At 45.1% G+C, this 18,963-nt stretch overlaps 3 protein-coding genes across 5 annotated transcripts in view; 1 reads left to right on the forward strand and 2 right to left on the reverse strand.

Annotated features, from left to right (window-relative positions):
* The window catches only part of drd3 (dopamine receptor D3), a 14,022-nt gene extending 12,821 nt beyond the window's left edge, over positions 1–1,201 (reverse strand). Inside the window, exon 1 of the mRNA XM_030769607.1 lies at positions 914–1,201. Within this exon, the coding sequence (XP_030625467.1) occupies positions 914–1,201 (288 nt within the window). The remainder of the gene's footprint in view (positions 1–913) is intronic.
* Positions 1,202–4,886: 3,685 nt separating this feature from the next.
* LOC115808292 (thiosulfate:glutathione sulfurtransferase) lies at positions 4,887–7,295 on the reverse strand. Its single transcript, XM_030769617.1, has 4 exons — positions 7,100–7,295; positions 6,284–6,406; positions 5,952–6,114; positions 4,887–5,314 (listed from the first exon to the last, which is right to left on the reverse strand). The coding sequence occupies exons 1-4, from the start codon at positions 7,236–7,238 to the stop codon at positions 5,257–5,259; spliced, it is 483 nt and encodes a 160-aa protein (XP_030625477.1). The 5' UTR covers positions 7,239–7,295; the 3' UTR covers positions 4,887–5,256.
* A 1,352-nt stretch (positions 7,296–8,647) lies between these two features.
* On the forward strand, positions 8,648–18,117 carry kpna1 (karyopherin alpha 1 (importin alpha 5)). 3 transcript variants are annotated; one of them, XM_030769600.1, is made up of 14 exons: positions 8,648–8,704; positions 9,760–9,893; positions 11,121–11,234; positions 11,829–11,928; positions 12,083–12,177; positions 12,635–12,766; positions 13,120–13,208; positions 13,312–13,411; positions 13,817–13,980; positions 14,452–14,530; positions 14,681–14,806; positions 15,389–15,516; positions 15,885–16,060; positions 16,709–18,117. In XM_030769600.1, the coding sequence occupies exons 2-14, from the start codon at positions 9,768–9,770 to the stop codon at positions 16,894–16,896; spliced, it is 1,617 nt and encodes a 538-aa protein (XP_030625460.1). In that variant the 5' UTR covers positions 8,648–8,704; positions 9,760–9,767; the 3' UTR covers positions 16,897–18,117. The 3 variants fall into 3 exon arrangements, with proteins under 3 accessions (XP_030625460.1, XP_030625461.1, XP_030625462.1); XM_030769601.1 differs by lacking the exon at positions 16,709–18,117 and having other exon boundaries at positions 15,885–16,071; XM_030769602.1 differs by lacking the exon at positions 8,648–8,704 and having other exon boundaries at positions 9,741–9,893.
* The last annotated feature ends 846 nt before the right edge of the window (positions 18,118–18,963 follow it).

An 18,963-nucleotide genomic window follows, 5' to 3' on the forward strand; every position in this document is an offset into this window, starting at 1 on the left:
CCACTAAACTTGATGATGGATTTTGAGGTTTGACCTTTTGACTGGAGCTTTTTCATATTCCTCCTAACCGTCCACTGGAAATGGCTATATTGCATTTCGGAGCTCTTTAAAGAGCTGGGAGTAAGATGAGATGAGGTGAGACCTTGTTCGGGGTTAGCTGGTCGGCTCAGACAGAGGGTTCGATTGAATACCTCCTGCATATTGCATAATATCCTCTTACATGCTCAACAAAGACTTTTTATGACATCATCAATTCTAGTGTCTTTGATTCACATGACTGCTGTTCAGGGCCTGAAATGAGCAGTATGTTTTTCATTGACAGACTACTGGTGACAAATTAAAGTAGTCTTTAGTGGGGCTAAATCAATCATCGTCAAAAACCACTGATAAAACGTCCAACCCAAAAAAAAACGTCCTTCAAGGACTGATAAAACTTCCAGCTGGAGAACAAAAACGTCCTTCAGACATCCTACTAACAGAGCTACCGTATGAACGAAGCGTTGAAGAATTGGAATTCAATCCCAGCTGACCTGTGGGATCTTTGAACAAGGTCGTGTAGAACCGTACAGAAGACACTCTTGTGTGTCGCCTCAGTGCTGCAAATAAACTACAACAAATGAAACCTATGTGAGTGGATTCCATAGGTGAGCGTTCTTATATGTGGGCTTAACTGGAGAGGGGATGCTGGCCCTTCAGCAAGCAATCACATTCCAGGAAAGACCTTCTGCGAACTGGTGAATTACACGTAATGGAAAAAAGAGGCAACGCCGAGATGGGGGCATCAGGCAGGGGCCCGGACCTACGTGCACGCTCACCCTTGACACTCTCGTTTCCGAAGCAGCGAAGAACTGTCCCAATGTAGTCCTCGGGTCTGTTAACACAGGACCATGAAAAATTCGCTTTATGAACTCACCTCTAGGTAGACGGCCCAGGGCATGACCAGGGACGCCACCAGGAGATCTGCAACCGCCAAGCTGACGACCAGGTAGTTGGTGGTGGTCTGGAGCGATCTTTCCCGAAGCACAGCCAGACACACCAAAACGTTCCCAAAGACAATGGCCAGGATGAGGAGGGAATATAGCATGGCATAGTAGTTCCGCTCCCCGTCCTCATAAACCGGAACCAGGCTGAAGTTCCCCCCAGGGCCAGAGGAACGGTCTGAGTCATTCCAGAACCATTCAGCACTGCTAAACATGGCCATGGATGGATAGAACCCTAAGGATATTGGAAAGCGACAGACAGTGGTTTATGATGTCAACCAACATTTGAGTTAGTTTTACTGACTAGACTGCCAGTGGTACCTAAAACTGCAGCTGTGTGTGTGTGTGTGTGTGTGTGTGTGTGTGTGTGTGTGTGTGTGTGTGCGTGCGTGTGTGCACGCATGACAGAGAGAGAGAGAGAGAGAGAGAGAGAAAGAGAGAGAGAGAGAAAAAGAGGTTGGTGGGACAAATTAGTGCGCTGGGGCTACCTCTGCACTTGAGAATATTTTGCCACAGACAGCCGCTCTCTCCACACCGGCAAAGAGCGGATAAATGACATGCATAAACGCACTCGCCAGCACTACGACCCCCTATATATTTTCCCTCATGTAGACCAGTCATGTTCCGTCAATACGCGAGGGGGGAAAACGCTTGATTGAGTGAGGTCGCCATACATCAGTGCTTCAAATCAGATTTATCCTGACTGGCATTTGAATTGGAATACACACACACACACACCCCCCCCCCCCCAAACACACACACACACACACACACACACACACATATATATATATAGGCTATATAATTATATACATTTTGCGATTACGCAAAAAAACCGTTTAGGCTTTACGCCAAAAAAAAACCGTTTAGGCTATACGGAACTAAATCGCGATAATTAAATCAAATTAAATATTAATTAACTTGGTGAGAATCGGTTTAAGTTGGCAGCCAAATCGGCAAAAACCACAAAATATGTATCGTCCTATATGTTAACGTCAGATTATCCACTGCAAGATGATTCTTTTCAGGTGAATTTTCTGTCATTTGGATGGACCAGATATTGGGCATTAAGATATTTAATTAGGTCTGACAGAAGGTATCGCTACCCAGCTCGTACAAAATGCTCCTTAAGAATAACAAAATAATGCATGCACAAGATACGACATAAAAAAGACATATTCAATACAAATCGATTATTTAGATAATCTTTAGCACGGAGCTCTCACATACCAACAACAAACTGAGTCCGTTTAATACGTGAAGTTGCTACAAGTTATATCATGCCTACCTGTTAGTCTTCTCCAGTGAAGAATTTACGTGGAACCACCTCGGAATGCACTTGCTCGGATCGTTTGGAGATAAAAGTTACCCGGGTAGCTGTCAGAACGCGCCGTCCGCCGAGAGGAACCGTTCCCATCCTCCGCGCGCACGGAGACAGCAAAGGATATGAAACTCATTTATGCAAGTGGCTCCTTATGCCTCCATTCACTAGTTTTCTGTCTTGAATAATTCCGGCGAAAACATTGTCCCAGCTGATATCACAACGGTTCTGTAGCGCGCTGTTTTTTACGGAATGCTGGAGAGTGTTGCATCTTCTTACCGCGAGCGCGTTTGACAATGTGATGTGCAATCTAGTTCATTTCAATATTTCATTGTTTACTGCTACAACACATTTGTCTAAAAGCATATTTACACATTTACGCGTCGTCTTTGGAGGAAATCTAAATTGTGAATATGAACATATTTGAATCATTAATGTTTTAGTTAACTGGAATCTTTTCAATCTTTACGTAGGACCGAAAGTCTCCACCTAACCATCACGCTGGTATTTGCACAAGAGCGAGAGAATTCCAACACGCTCCCAGGCTGTGGTCATTAACGGTTGTTCTGAAAATAGCCGTCACTTGAGACAGACCTGGTCCGTTAACAACATCAACTATAAAGGAACGGTCAACTTGATGACATTTTTTTTCTCTCTGTCTTTTGGAGGTAAATTGTTTTCTCCTTGATAAAATGTCCTGTTCCCGGCGATGTTGCGTGTAGTGTCCCAGAAAACGGAACAGTGTTTCATGTATTGTACAACGCTGTGACAGGTGACATAATTGCCAATTAAGCGGGCTAAACAAGTAATATGAATCATGACACTTTTAATACTGAGGATGAGTGTGCTCTGGAGGAGGCTTTCATTACTTGTCCGTGAACAGCACAGACCTACGGATCACATTTACCTTCACACAGAATTTGTTGCACATGAAAGCATTTAATCCATACCTGTTCGGTTCTGCCCTAAACTGGAAAACAAGAAAGCATTACTGAAATTACATTGAACTGGACAGTCATTATCTATCCCTACTACTGCTATTCTGTCCTAACTGATAAATATAGCTGCGTCGGATACCCACGCCCCATTTCCTAACATAGTCTCTGATTTTAACCCCTTCTGTGCCTCTCCATGATTAACTCAATCAATAAGAAGCCGAGGTAGCTCTTTAGTTCTGTTCAGCCTCTGGCTACCTGCATGCCAGTCAGAGAACAGCAGGCTTTACCTTTCAAGGTCTTTCCCATATTTTTTATTAAACAAGTTTTGTCCTTACCGCTGTCACCGTGATTGTTCTGGGGTGAAGGGGGGGGTCTACGCTGTGGTAAAATGGGGTGTCGTGTGACAAAATCCTTTAACAGAAAGTACCACACAATCAATCTGAAGTTTATATGTTGAATATTTACTAAGATCCTCTCAGATACTTATTTTATTTATCTCTTTAGTTCTGTCCTCCGAGACAGTTATGATAAATGCCACCCCGTGTGCAGTTTCACAATGGTGTGCTGTCCCTGTGTTAAGTTTTGTCAGGTAGGCTGAACACACACTCACACCCACACCCACGCTCTCTCTCTCTCTCTCTCTCCTTCTCTCTTTGGCGTGTGACACAGTGAGATATGGCTTCCTAATATGATTTATCTTATAGGCTCTGATTTGTTTTGCCACCGGGGTGAATCAGTATTCCATGAATGAATGAGAGCGGAACAAAACAAGCAGAAACGAGCAAATGACAGTAACACGAAACAGATAAACTCTGAAGGAAAAATAATAATAATAATAATAAAAAAAAGAATAAAATGATCATAGCCCAGTGTGTGGCACCTCTGATACTTTTACTCTATTAACGTCAGGCTTTGACACCACGCCCTTACACTACCAGAGGGGAAGGAAGAAATTAGTTTTGGGTTTTTTATTTTATGAACCAGCCCGGTGGCTTCGAATTTAGCGAAAAGATCGTTGGCCTATTTTGTTTTAATGTGACACCATTGTAATAAGGGTGAATGAAAGCCACGCATTCACACAGGCAGAAATGTGCCAACGCAACTTTGAGATGGTACTGCGTGCTTGGAAACTACGGGCACTTTTTTTTCCCCCCACACGTATTCCTCGTCCGCTGCCACGACATGACCTCTTTATTATTAGTTTGCTCTGAAAATAGCGTTGTTTTTCTCTGTCTGACAACTGCGCTGACACGGGTGGATCAGTGAAGACGTACAGGCGAGATAGCGTCTCTTATAGTAAATGAGAAAAGCTGCAGCCTTGGGCTGAACATTGGCCTGACAGCCGTTTACTGACCGGCTGCTGGCCACATCTAGACCTATCAGTGTAATGTGTCTCAGAAACACCTGTGGCCATGAACCCATACCTTGCAGCTGTAAAAAAAAAAAAAAAAAAAATCGAATCGATACTTTACGCACGGTCTGAAGACTACTGCGTCACATTGCTGCCACCCTGTGTATAACAGACGTAACTGCAGTCAAGGCACTCTCCCTGTTACTGTCTCTCCTGTTTAAAACCACACTGGAGATGACATACGTTAACAAAGGGGAAAAACACATACGTACCCTGATTTGTCATAGTGTCTGTTTATTTTAATAGCAGGTTATGCACTGAATAGATTTGGTTTTCCTGATGAGGTTACAGAGGAAATAAATACAAGTATTTTGATGGGACTTTGCGGTGCGGACTGCGCAGTTCTACCAAACCGTTAAATATTCCCATATAACAGTTAATAGAACATTTGTGACCTTTCCACATCCGTCAGCAAATGTTCACCATAAAGTGAGCTATTTGCACAGGACTTTCGTAAAACATGGTAAAATATAACCCTGTTCTCCAGAGAGTCAGTAACCTTACCACTGGCCTTTATATTAAGCCTCAGGTTGCAGGAGTAAAGCTAAATAAGGAATCAAGTTAATCCTTCAGTAACAGAACCCCAAGAGAATTAATGACAAACGTTCATTGTTTTTTCTCATGCTTGGCCCATTCACTATATCCCCCGGGAAAGTGCCGTGCCCTGAGGGTGAGAGAGAGGGAGAGAGAGAGAGACAGCGAGAGACAGAGAGAAAGAGAGAGAGAGGGAGAGACAGAGGGAGAAAGAGAGAGAGAGAGAGAGAGAGAGAGAAAGAGAGAGAGAGAGGAGAGAGAGAGACAGAGAGAGAAACAGAGAGAAAGAGAGAGAGGGAGAGACAGAGAGAGAAACAGAGACAGAGGGAGAAAGAGAGAGAGAGAGAGAAAGAAAGAGAGAGAGACAGAGAGAGAGAAGGAGAGAGAGAGACAGAGAGAGAAACAGAGAGAAAGAGAGAGAGGGAGAGACAGAGAGAGAAACAGAGACAGAGGGAGAAAGAGAGAGAGAGAGAGAAAGAAAGAGAGAGAGACAGAGAGAGAGAAGGAGAGAGAGAGAAAGAGACAGAGGGAGAGACAGAGAGAGGAAGAGAGAAAGAGAGAGAAGGAGCAAGAGAGAGGGAGAGAGAGAGATTTTAAAATCACTGTTACTGAGCTGCATCGAATGAATTGATGATATTATCCATTACGATAAAAAAACATCTATATGCTGCTTGTTCGAGCCAAGGACCAGACCATTGCCTGAATTCTGAAGGTGAATGTCAAAGTGTGAGTATCTTTGCTCTTATGTGGAATCTGTTTATTTGTACCTGCTAAAGCCCAGGTCTCGAGCAATCTGCAGGGCTTTTGAACTCCTGATGCCGCCCAGACAGTGAAAGACTATGTTGTCGTCATCCTTCCTGGGTGCCTTCACCTCAAACAGCAGTTCAAACTGCTGGGGAGAGAGCTTCAGAGACTCCTCTAAATGTCCCACTATGATGGAAATAAGACAGATTAAAAACACATGTGCAAATCAACGTCACACACACACACACACACACACACACACACAAAATACATATTTTCAAGCACATCAGTACACGGACAAACACTTTTATAACTTTAATACAGACTTTCCTGGTTACGTAAAAATGTCCCTCACATGGAATATTGACAGCGTCAGGGATTCGTCCAGCCTGGTACTCATCTGGCTTACGCACGTCGAACAGTTGGACACTGTGAGTGGACAGCATGGCTTTCAGCTGCTCATACGACACAACCGCATCTGAAATGACCATATAACGACGTTTACTCGCATTCATCTTCTCTCGCTGACTCATATCTAAAGGGTCTTGACAGCGCTCTGTGTAACACGGGCCATTTCCCAGTCAAGGATTAAGGCTAGCACTGATCAGAACTGCTGCATTCAGAAAACAAACTTGTCCGGGGGCAGACTTAAATCCTTGACCATACGACTGTTCCCAGGTGACCTTTTCCTGCACGATGATCCTGTCAAGAGTGCTCTTCAGTTAAACGCAGCAATTACGAGACTTCAAAAAGCGCATGACCACAGATGTTGGAATACAAGACTTGGGAGTGAATGCGCTGGACACAACGTATCTGCTGTTATCAGCAAGAACAGACAAAGGGGCCCACAGCAGACAACGTTATTCCGTGTACACAAAATCGCCACATAAATTATTAGAAGCCCTCTTTAATGGGATTACTGCGTAGCAAACTGTAGCACACAACAACCCTGATGACATTAAATCAGCTGTTTAGAGCAAGTTGTAGACTTAGCACGATCATTTAAACGCAGTCATGATCAAACCCCATTGTAGCGTCACTACTCAAAACGAATCAATACGAAACTGTTAGAGATCGTTGACAGACAATTATCAAAAAGCGCCGGGAGACAGAATCGGATTAAGGATTTGCTTTCAACATGTCAATGAGTTTGACATAAGGCTAACTTTACCGTCCTTAGACGAGCTGTCATTGTACTTCGCAGATGAAGTTGTCAGTGAGCGACACGTTGGGTTCAGTAACCTGCAGTGATTCACAGAACTTAACGACAGGGACAAGCATATACGTCGTAAAAACTGATATGATATCATTCCCGGTTCGATTGAAGCCACTTGCTACGCAACTATCAAACCACTTTGATTACTGTGTACCGACGTATCTTCCGTTCGCCTATGTACTGCCCTCTATTGAGCAATTTGTTGGTACTACAAATATTGTACGTACAACTTGTGTCGTGTTTTAATTCTGCAAATTCATAATGTCTTGTTATTATAGTTTCTAACATCAAAGGGCGCGTTGTATAACTGATGAAGTAATCCCTTAAGGGCTGAAATATGGATTTTAAGAACCGTAGCCCAATAAATACCATTGTCGCTCTCTTGTTAACGTCAGGGACAGACTAAGGTTGCCCGATGTTCTATCGTAAAAATCCTCTTGAGGTGACCTACTCGTGTGTTTTTTCGCAGATATTAAAAAGTGCCGCGGTCTAGCACAGCTGAGGCGTTCGTCTGTCAATACAACGATAGTGCCGCTGATAGCAGTTAGCATTTAAAGAGCTGTAGTTACATGTGTGTGCACAGATGTGCTAAAATTGTCACAGGTTCTTCAGTTTTCTAAAGATTCGGTAGCGTTATGACATTCGTCAACACTTTCACAGAAATAGGTATATGATTGGTATAGGTATATGACAGCCGTATTTTTATATCTGTTGGCTGTGTGAAATAACTGTCTTGTCACTGAGAAGCAAGCAAACACACCAACAAGAATACCGAGAACGTTGCTATCGCAAAATGCACACTAATCATTTTACTTAGTTTAGAGTAAATTCCTCAATATGCTTAAAACTAGTTGACTGAACACTCTTGTATCACCTTGTCTGTAAAAATCTGTTTTCAGAATTCCTTTGTGTAGCAAAGACAAACTTTTCAGACAACTTGTACCAATATCCAAAGGCAGAACTGATCAAACAGTGGAAGTTAAGGTTATCACCTAACAACATATTAATTACTACTCAACTACAATTCATCACTGAACGAGGGCAGTGGTTCTCAACGCCAGTCCTTGGGGGCTCACTGTCTTGCATGTCTTTGTTTTAACTCTTCATTATCACAGTTAATTGACCTAATCAAAGGCTTGATGATGAACTGATCAGTGGAATCAGGTGTGTCAGTCCTGAGCTCAGGAGCATTAAGACAAAGACGTGCAGGACAGTGCCCCTCCGAGCGAGAGTCATGACAATTATATGGATATAGTAGACCTGTATCTTCTCGTATATCTATGTCTTTTCAGCTCGACGGATGTGTAACAGACATAAGATACTGAAATACAAAAAAAAAAAAAAAATTCAATCACGTGCCGATTAACATAAATTGGGTACTGACCGCCAAAAACAGGAATTTAGAATCATTTTGGGCTAGGATCTGGCAACACGTCCATTAAGCATGCGCGTCAAGTAAACGTCTCCCAGGTGGCGCACATGCGCAGTAATTATATACCGGCGGAGGCTGAAGAATAGTGGCCCAAACGAAGAGTGGGACAAACGAGACAGATTTGACAGGTCAGTGCCTTGTGTAAACACCATATTAACACCAGCCGTTGTTTATACAGTCAATATGCTTTTCAGATACTATTAGACGAACCGTAAGCGGCATTTCAAAGGCGTACCTAATATAACCCAACCAGCTATCAAGGAGAGCAAGCTTGTTAGCGGGGTTAGCTGTGCTAGCGGTAGCAGCCTTTGCGTAGTACATCAGAGGCGGGGGCTTATTCTCGAAAAAGCCGTTAAGGCCAGATACCGCTTTCATGGCCAGTAATTTTTACCAGATAATCGAAGTGTCTTATATTTACTCGGCATGTATCAACCATGAGCTACTGACTGACAACTGGCATAGATCTTTGCCTTATCTACAATGTCAGCGAACCCAGCTAGGTAGCTAATCCAGCTAATGTTAGCGCATCACGAGCTACGTAAAGGGCGTTACACTGATAAGCCGCCACGGTGTTTTTTTTCTTCATTTTTCAATTAATCTTAAGACCAATACCACTGTGCTGTTTGTCATACCGAACATTTTGTCCGCTAGCCAGTTTTCTCTGTTTTGTAACGGACTCTCACTGTAAATTGGCCAATGGTTGCTAGGTAGCGTTATGACAAATTGTTAAAGGGAGGAGCATTGGTTTGATAGTAGTCATAAACGTGGACTCGAAGTTTTTGGGGTTATTCAGTTGAAGATGCAAAGCACTGATACGAACGCCTCAAACATTTTGCTGTTACTGTGTCGTATTTCACCAACTTCCTCTTACTGAAACGTTGTCTAGCCAGTTAAGTGTCCGACTGTGCGGACCAAGGCTGGAATAAAGTCACTTTGTTTTGTTGCAAAGGTGAGTGTATTGAAATTCATTTGGGAAGAACTGATAGGTGTAAGAAAACGCTGTTAATGGTTTTAAATAAAATAAGTGGTTTGCTGATTGTGAAATGGGGAGGGGGAATTGTGTGAGGTTCCCTAGCTGGTGATGCTGACTTCTACATTGTTCATTCATGCTTGTCTATCAGTGTCTATCATGTGTCTATCGGTGTCTATCATGTGAGGATTCATTTGTGTCCCTCACCTGCAGGCTGCACCATGAGTCAGGGTAAAGACAATGCTCGACTCAAGAGCTATAAAAACAAGTCTCTCAACACAGAAGAAATGAGGAGGAGGAGGGAGGAGGAAGGTCTGCAGCTACGCAAACAGAAGAAAGACGAACAGGTAGGATAAAAGAATTGACAGGCAAGATTAGAGTGAGTTCTGCTTCATTACCTGCTAGTCAGTTTTGAGGTAAGGTAGAGATAATTTCCTTGTTTAGGCATGCAATATGTTTTTTTTTTGTGTGTGTGTGTGTGTCTGTGGGGAACATGAAAAGGCACAACATTGCCCCCAAGAAACACAAAAATACCCACGGAGAAGTTAGACACAGAAGGAAACTAGCACATTCTGACCTTTGATCGGTTTTCGGTGAAAAGTAGAGTTCAGAGTTATTTGGGGGCTGGTTGTTCATGGGAATCTCTAATTTTACTTAGACTTGAGCTTTAGTGTTGGGAAACATGGGTAGCACAGCTGTGATTATATGTGTAAGGAGCTACATAATACGTTTAATTTCAATAATCATGCACCAGTGTGAAAAATGCTGGCTATTTGCATATTTCTGATTGTCTACAAAAACACCAGCCAGTACAGATTGTATAGTGATTCTTGAAAAAAGAAAAAGAAGACACAAGTTTAACTGGAAAAACTTTTAAAGGAATTCAGCAAAGTTAAACATTTATTTCAAATGGCTTTCCCTCGCATCATTTCTTCACACTCATCGAACTCCAACTGAAAACGTGTTTCTGAAATATCTAAACGAAACCAAGGCATTGCACAACGTGCAAGTAAAGGAGCAACCCAGCTGTCCTTTTCACAGTCGCACGCTGAAGCAGAATCCACGCGACCGACGTTTTGCTCACCACAGACGTTTAGAGCGTTTTTCTAAAGGCGTGGCGTACCTGCAGCGTTACAGGCTGGTTCTCTGTCTTTCTTCTTTTTCCTCCTTTGATTGACAGGACATAATCAGAGCCAAGCATCAGCTGTTTTTGAACAACTGGCCCATGGATGACTGTGCAGATTTTTAGATTTATCGACCGACACATCGATGTGATGTGTGTTTTTTTTGGGGGTGAGTGAAAGGGTTAGGACTGTAACTGCTCAGAGGCGTTAGTCTCACCCTGTTAAGGTGTGATCTTAACACGCTCCAACGTCACAGTACGGGGTCAGGCCAGCCTTTTTCACCCACAGGCGTCGTTTTGAATACAGGACGAGCCGAGTCAGGTAGAAAGTGATGCCAAGTATGAGTTCTCTGGGTAATGTTAGCCTGATGGTCGCCTTCAGAGTGATTGTGATGGGGTCTAGACTCAGCTTTCTCTGTCTGTCTGTCTGTCTGTCTGTCTGCTCTCGCAGCTGTTCAAGAGGAGAAATGTGGCCACCGTTGAGGAGGACAGCGCCCTGGAGGATGATGGGATGTCAGACAGCGGGTACCTGGAATCTCAGGTCAACAACATGGAGCAAATCACGGTGGGGAGTAGTAGTATGCATTTACACACGCACACACGCACACGCACTCACACACACACACAATATACACATAACTACACACACACACGCACACACACAATATACACATAACTGCACACGCACACGCACGCACACACTCACACACACACTCACACACACACACACACACACACACACACACACTCTCACACGCACACACACACACACACACGCACACACACACGCGCACACACACACACGCACACACACACACACACAGAATATACACATAACTACAGAAGAATACACTGCTTTACGGACTGCAATGACGCATACTCACACAGCACTGAAACGATTTTATTAAAAGGAAAAGAAGGGTTTGTGTAAACTACCTCTGGTTATGTTAGCATCACTGAATGAAAAAAGAGGGGAAAAAAACCCATCAGTAAAATAAATTAAGATGCCCACTTACTCACATCTCCCAAGGCCCTGCTGGAACCCTCCCTCATATGAGCACACACATGGTTCTGTCCATATTTTCTTCATGTATATGTCTTACATTTAGATAGTCCTAAATAGTATCTCTCTCTCTCTCTCTCTCTCGCTCTGTCATAGGGAGGTGTTATCTCAGAGGACATGACCCAGATGATCTTCTCTAGTTCTCCGGAGCAGCAGCTGATGGGAACACAGCGCTTCAGAAAGCTCCTGTCTAAAGGTGACACACGCACAGTGACCAACAGAGTGCCTGCACTGAATGATTATCCTGTCAGTCCTCAGGACAGTCGGCATGTGAAATGGTGACGCACAAGGCTCCAAAAGACTCATCTGCTGTGTGTGTGTGTGTGTGTGTGTGTTTGTCTCCCCTTCAGAGCCAAATCCCCCCATTGATGAGGTCATCGCCACTCCTGGTGTGGTGGAACGATTTGTCGAGTTCCTGAAGAGGAGGGAGAACTGTACACTACAGGTAGCCACACACACTCAAACACACACAGTCCACTGAAGCTCTTTTTTTTTCTTTTTAATTTAAACAAAGACAGCTGAACAGTTTAGCACTTGATCACTGACTTAGTGCATGAATAAAAACAGTTAGTCATGGTGGATGAAACACAACACAAGCTAATGGTGCAGGAATGTGTTTATGCAGAGGCGCTCCCCAGGGTCCTAGTCTCCAGTATAGGAGCATTAAAATAGAAGTGCACGGACATTCTAAGAATGCCTGTCAATGAAATAACATTCTAAACCGAGAGCTGAAGATTCCATTGTAGCTGAATGCTCCATTTACTTCTTGTGTAATCACTCTTTCATTTTATTCTCAATGACCTGAGCCCAGTACCTGCTGAGTGATGCTTAGACGATTTAGCTGACTGTGCCCTTTGTGGTAATAGCTCTCTGTGTGTGTGTGTGTGTGTGCGCGCGTGCAGTTTGAGGCAGCATGGGTATTGACCAACATCGCCTCAGGCACTTCTCATCAAACACGCGTCGTCATCCAGGCTGGCGCGGTGCCAATCTTCATAGAAATGCTCAGCTCAGACTTTGAGGACGTCCAGGAACAGGTACCCGTATCTGATCTGAAACACACACAAACACAAACACAGCCGTTAGCTGTCATAGGAAGTGGAGTTGTACGTGTTGGAGGAGGGGCCGTGTGTTAGCAGCTGGATCTGTGTAATGTAAGTGACGTGTCTGAATCTAATTACTATTATCACAGACACTCTTCCTCTGCCCAGCTTCACACCAGACACTGTATGTGAGAGACAGCTCCTAATTACACAGGACATGGAAATCCTTTTTGGAGATCACGAAGGGAAAGCCAGAGATCTGCCACTCTGTGTGTGTGTGTGTGTGTGTGTGTGTGAGAGAGAGAGAGAGCGAGAATGAGAATCTGACCGTGTTTCTCACGCTACAGGCCGTGTGGGCTTTAGGAAACATCGCGGGGGACAGCACAGAGTGTCGAGACTATGTATTGGACTGTAACATCCTGCCCTCTCTAGTTCAGTAAGTTTGGTTCAAACCATCTCTGTGTCCTCGTCTCTTACTAGAATGAATGGGAAAGATGAGGAGCGTGACGTGTCAACCCCCCGTTTGTCCGTTTCTGCAGGTTACTGGCTAAACAGAACCGCCTGACGATGATGAGGAACGCGGTCTGGGCTTTGTCCAACCTGTGCAGAGGCAAAAACCCTCCCCCAGACTTCTCCAAGGTAACGGGCCGCTTCCGCCGTCACCATGGTAACAGCCCACCCCTCGCAGCATCGCAGAGGAGGGATCGTGAACGACCATCAGGGTTCACAAAGACATCAACCCTTTATTCAACGACTTATTCATGTGTCTGTTATTACACACTCGTTAGGCACAGATTTCACAGTGTAATACTTCAGAGTTGTACTGTGAACTCGGACAGTTAATTGGTAGAAATCTCCTTCTTTTCATATTCACCGTAATTGTTGGTGCATAGTGTTCAGATTCACAAAAAAAAAAAAATCAAATATCAACTCATCTCTTTAAAAAGAGAGTGGTGACATACCCGTACAATCTTGAGTGTGTCCTTAACGTGATCCAGACTCCACGGTGAGAGGTAAAAACGTATGTGTGTGTGTGTTTTTCAGGTGTCACCATGTCTCAGCGTTCTCTCCTGGCTGCTGTTTGTAAACGACACGGACATCCTGGCAGACGCGTGTTGGGCTCTGTCCTACCTGTCTGACGGCCCGAACGACAAGATCCAGGCCGTCATTGACTCAGGCGTGTGCCGCAGACTGGTCGAGCTGCTTCTGTAAGACACGACACAGACCTGTCGGGGGGGGGGGGGGGGGGGGGTGTTCTATTGAATTAGGGGAAGATATGAACTGTGCGGAAATGGTGTGGTTGCATTTGGAAGTACATGCAATGTTTTAAAAACTCAAAAGGAGTGTCATCTAGGTCAGTCATTACAAGTACTCTCTTCTCAATTGGGTCATCCGTCAAAGCAAATGGAAAATGATTAAGCAGTACATAGCAATGTAACCCAATAACCATTTTTAACCAGTTCTGAAAAAGACTTGTGGTGGGTTTTTTTTGTTGTTTTTTTTTTTTTTTTTTTTTTTCCATGCATGAATTTTTGTCTGTTAGTCATTCTGTCCTCTGTCTTAGGTAATCCTTAATATTTCTCCCCTGCTCTCTTGCTGTCTCTCTCTCTCTCCCCCTCCCCCTCTCCCTCTCTTTTTCTCTCTCTCTCTCTCTCCCTCTCTCTTTTTCTCTGCTCCAGGCACTCAGATTATAAGGTAGTGTCACCAGCACTCAGAGCCGTAGGGAACATAGTCACGGGAGATGACCTCCAGACACAGGTAACAGAACAGTCAAAACTCTCTCTGAGTGAGCCCTATGGACAGCTCTTCTGTAAACCTGCCGGAGTGACCCGCTCCACTGTGGATGAGAGTTTTTGAATTTCTCATTTCGTGTGTGTGTTTGTGTGTGTGTGTGTGTGCGCGTAACAGGTGATCCTGAACTGTTCAGCATTGCAGAGTCTCCTGCACCTCCTCAGTAGTCCTAAAGAGTCGATCAAGAAAGAGGCGTGCTGGACCATCTCTAACATCACCGCTGGTAACCGCGCACAGATACAGGTGGGCTCTTCACTTTCACACACGCGTCCCTCAGTGCGCGGTATCGTGGAAACACCTTTCATTTTTAATGGTCTCGCGCGTTTGTCTGTCTCACTTTTATTTTTCAGTATGTTTAACATCTCACCTCCTCTCTCTCTCTCTCTCTCTCTCTCTGTGTCTGTCTCTCTGCCCGCTCTCTCTCTCTCTCTCGCTCTCTCTCTCTCGCTCTCTCTCTCTCGCTCTCTCTCTCTCGCGCTCTCTCTCTCTCTGTCTGTCTGTCTCTCTCTGTCTGTCCCTCTCTCGCTCTCTCTCTCTCTCTCTCTCTCTCTCTCTCTCTCTCTCTCTCTCTCTCTCTCTCTCTCTCTCTCTGTCTGTCTCTGTCTCTCTCCCTCTCTCTCTCTCTCTCTCTCTCTCTCTGTCTCTCTCTCTGTCTCTCTCTCTGTCTCTCTCTCTCTCTCTCTCTCTCTCTCTCTCTGTCTCTGTCTCTCTCTCTCTGTCTCTCTCTCTCTGTCTCTCTCTCTCTCTCTCTGTCTCTCTCTCTGTCTCTGTCTCTCTCTCTCTCTCTCTCTCTCTCTCTCTCTCTCTCTCTCTCTCTCTCTGTAGATGGTAATAGATGCTGGATTGCTCCCTCCCCTCATCCACATTCTGCAGGTGGCGGAGTTTCGGACGAGGAAGGAGGCGGCGTGGGCTATTACCAACGCCACCTCTGGAGGCTCTGCGGAGCAGATCAGGTCAGACACGCCACTGCAGTACAGTCACACCTCACCTCCTCTGCACAGCTCCTCCTTACCTCCATGTCCTCTGTTCACAAAAAAACAAAAAAAAACAAAAACAGACCTAGCAAGATAAATTGTTATTCTTCTCACGTTGGGTGTCGTGACAAAGATGGTAGGGTGCCGAGGGTGGTGATTTGAGAGAGATTGTAACAGGTACTGTGGCTGAAGGTGTGTGTCCGACTGCAGTGTTCCTTTTCAGACGAACTGGACGGTTCAGCTGTTAGTTTAGATTGAGGGCAGAATATGGGTTAATCATCAGAGGTGGTGTCAGTGATCCAGGCTTGATCAGGTCCTTCTCTGTGTGCTCTGGATTTCCTCTACAGACACCTGGTGGATCTGGGCTGCATTAAGCCGCTGTGTGACCTCTTGACCCTGATGGACTCTAAGATCGTGCAGGTGGCCCTGAACGGACTGGAGAACATTCTCAGACTGGGAGAACTGGAGGCCAAAAGAGGAGGAGGCATCAACCCGTACTGCGCACTCATTGAGGAGGCTTACGGTATGACATAGCACATCACAACCATGACACTACGCATATACTCTACAGTCTGTCTCTCTCTCTCTCTCTCTCTCTCTCTCTCTCTCCATCTCTCTCTTTCTCCCTCCCCCCCCCCCCCCCTCCCTCTCTCTCTCTCTCTCTCTCTCTCTCTCCCTCTCCCCCCTCTCTCTCTTGTGCCCAACATTATACTTTGACACATACGGTCTTCATTATAGGTCTTAATGGGGACATCCCATTGACTTTACTGTAACTGATGAGTAATAATGTAAAACAGAGATTTTTAAAATACTTTAAAAGCTATGGTAAATAAGTCAGTGTCCCTAAGAAATGTTACTGTGTGATCTCTTACTGTGGGATTTATATCTTCATAGGAACGTCTGTACAATGCTACAAGAACCTAAGCGACATCTCTAACACACACACACACACACACACACACACACACACAGCAACATCTGACACTTTCACATGTACTCATCATGCAATACAAACTAACATGTTCAGATTGAAAATCAAGATGGAAAATTGTCATTGGCACTTAACAGTCAGGTCACCTGGTCACCTGCTACACCTATAAGGAGTAATGTGAAAACCTCTCTCTCTCTCTCTCTCTCTCTCTCTGTCTCTGTCTCTCTCTCCTGTGGGTAGGTCTGGACAAGCTGGAGTTCCTGCAGGGTCACGAGAACCAGGAGATCTATCAGAAGGCGTACGACCTGATCGAGCGTTACTTCAGCCCTGATGACGAAGACCCGACCCTGGCCCCCGCCGTCGACCTGCAGCAGCAACAGTTCCTCTTCCAGCAGTGTGAGGCCCCGATGGAAGGTTTCCAACTGTAACGCCTCCACTCCGCTCAGCTGTCCCTCCCTGTCCACACACCCAGCCCCAGAGAGCGAGCGAGCGAGAGAGAGAGAGAGAGTGTGTACGTATGATGTAATACACCACCATGATTCTGAAGTGATGCAATGCAGGACCCCACGCTGCCTGCCAGTCAGTCAGTCGAAAAATGACGGACTCCCTTCCATCTCCCGCCCCCTCCCTCTCCCCTCAACCTGCCTGCTCCGCACTGCTGTTGGTTTAACGTCAGACACCTGCAGAGCAGACCCAGAGTGGCTGGAATCCAGAGCACTCCCTACAGATCCTGCTGTACTACTTCACCTACAAAATCACCAAATCATCTGCCCCCACCCCCGCCCGCCCCCTAGGCCCGGTGAACCTCCCACACCATAACCAGTCCTGTCCGTATGCAGTATTCCGCCGTTCCTCCTGACAAAGTTCAAGACATCAAGACGTCCCACCGTAACCTGCTCCACCCTTCACTGACGGACCCTTCACTCGTACACCAGAAAGGAGCATTAAAAGGCCCCCCCCCCTTCCCGGGACCTTGGAAAGTGTTGCCCCCCACCTATGAGCGAGCGAGCGAGCGAGCGAGTGAACGGGTAGAAGTAGGAGGTCTCTGCTTATGTGACTCACCTGCTTCAGTGACATTCGTGAAGAATGACTCTGACGTTTTTTTTTTTGGTTTGGTTTTTTTTTTTTTTTCTCTCTCTGGCGCCGAAAACCGTCGGGTTCAAAGCGTCTGGACTGACCGTGTGACCGTCTGAGCGTGTTCAGAGACGACCAACCCCTCCTTCCTCTGTCTTTTTGAAAAAAACAAAAAACAAAACAAGGCATGACATGGCCAGTCAACGCCACCCCCCCAAACCCAAACCTGAGGACTGAATAGACTTCTTCTGAAGGCGACGCACTTTTACCCACAGACAAAAACGGCTGTTTTTCCCCTTTCCTCCGACAGGACGACTTGGAAAAGGAAAAAGGAAAAAGAAAAACAGCTTTTGTTAGGACAGTGATGCTGAGGGGGTCCAAGACTGTTTGTTTGTAAGTGACTGACGGTAACAGTTGGCCAACCTCTGGTTTCGATATCATGCATTCCTCTGCCATAACTGTGCAGGCTCCAAACGTGTTTCTTTTATCTCCATGGAGACGACACAATTGCACCTTCGGAATTCTGGGATTTGGAGTCTTCCTTCGCACTGAAACTATTGGACAGATGCAGACAGACACCCCCCCCCCCCCCCCCCATTTTTGTTCTAAAGACTGAGCTACTGTTTGGGACCCCTTTTTTTTTCGCCCCCTCTCCCATCTCAGTTGTCATCAGCAGCACCTTATGTTGAAGACAGAAAGCCTGCTCATTGAAACTTAACTACCCTGTTTTTTCCCCCCTATTTCCCTAGTCTGCTTCTGCAACCCAGATTCACTCTCTTCTTCTCAGGAACAGAGGGTGAGACGATGATATGTGTGTGTGTGTGTGTGTGTGCGTATGTGTGCGCCCGACCCAGTGACTGAACATACTTACAGACTTAAAACACACTACGGATCACTGATTCTGAAGGCATTGCCTCAACCTGGCCAAGTAAACCCCGCCCCCCCCTCTGAAGCTTCCTCCACCAATCAGACTCTCTGGACATTTTTGATGAGCTGACGACTTGGCTTTACTCTGTGTGTGTGTGTGTGTGTGTGTGTGTGTGTGTGTGTGTGTGACAGAGAGTTTGTGTCACACACACACACTCTTAACGTTCTGATCTGATCATGGTGAATGCTGACCTAGACACGCCACGTTCTCAGTGATTCTCTGGATCAGTAGATTTAAGAAAAAAAAACAAAAAAAAAAGGAGAGAAAGAAATAGAAAAAAGCAAAACATAGAACACAGGGGCAAAGATATGTGTTCTTCTAAAGCATTTCATTGTTTGTTTGGTTTTTTTTTTTTTCTTCCCCTTTTTCGTTTTCTTTATTTTTTTGGGGGGGTAGAAACCTGTTGATACCGAAGGTGCCATAATCCTCATTTAGAAATCAAGGGGGTGAAAAGTACACAGCAAGCAAACAAACAAACAAACAAAAAATCCTA

This window comes from Chanos chanos, chromosome 3, assembly GCF_902362185.1.
Source record: "Chanos chanos chromosome 3, fChaCha1.1, whole genome shotgun sequence".
Taxonomy (NCBI): domain Eukaryota; kingdom Metazoa; phylum Chordata; class Actinopteri; order Gonorynchiformes; family Chanidae; genus Chanos; species Chanos chanos.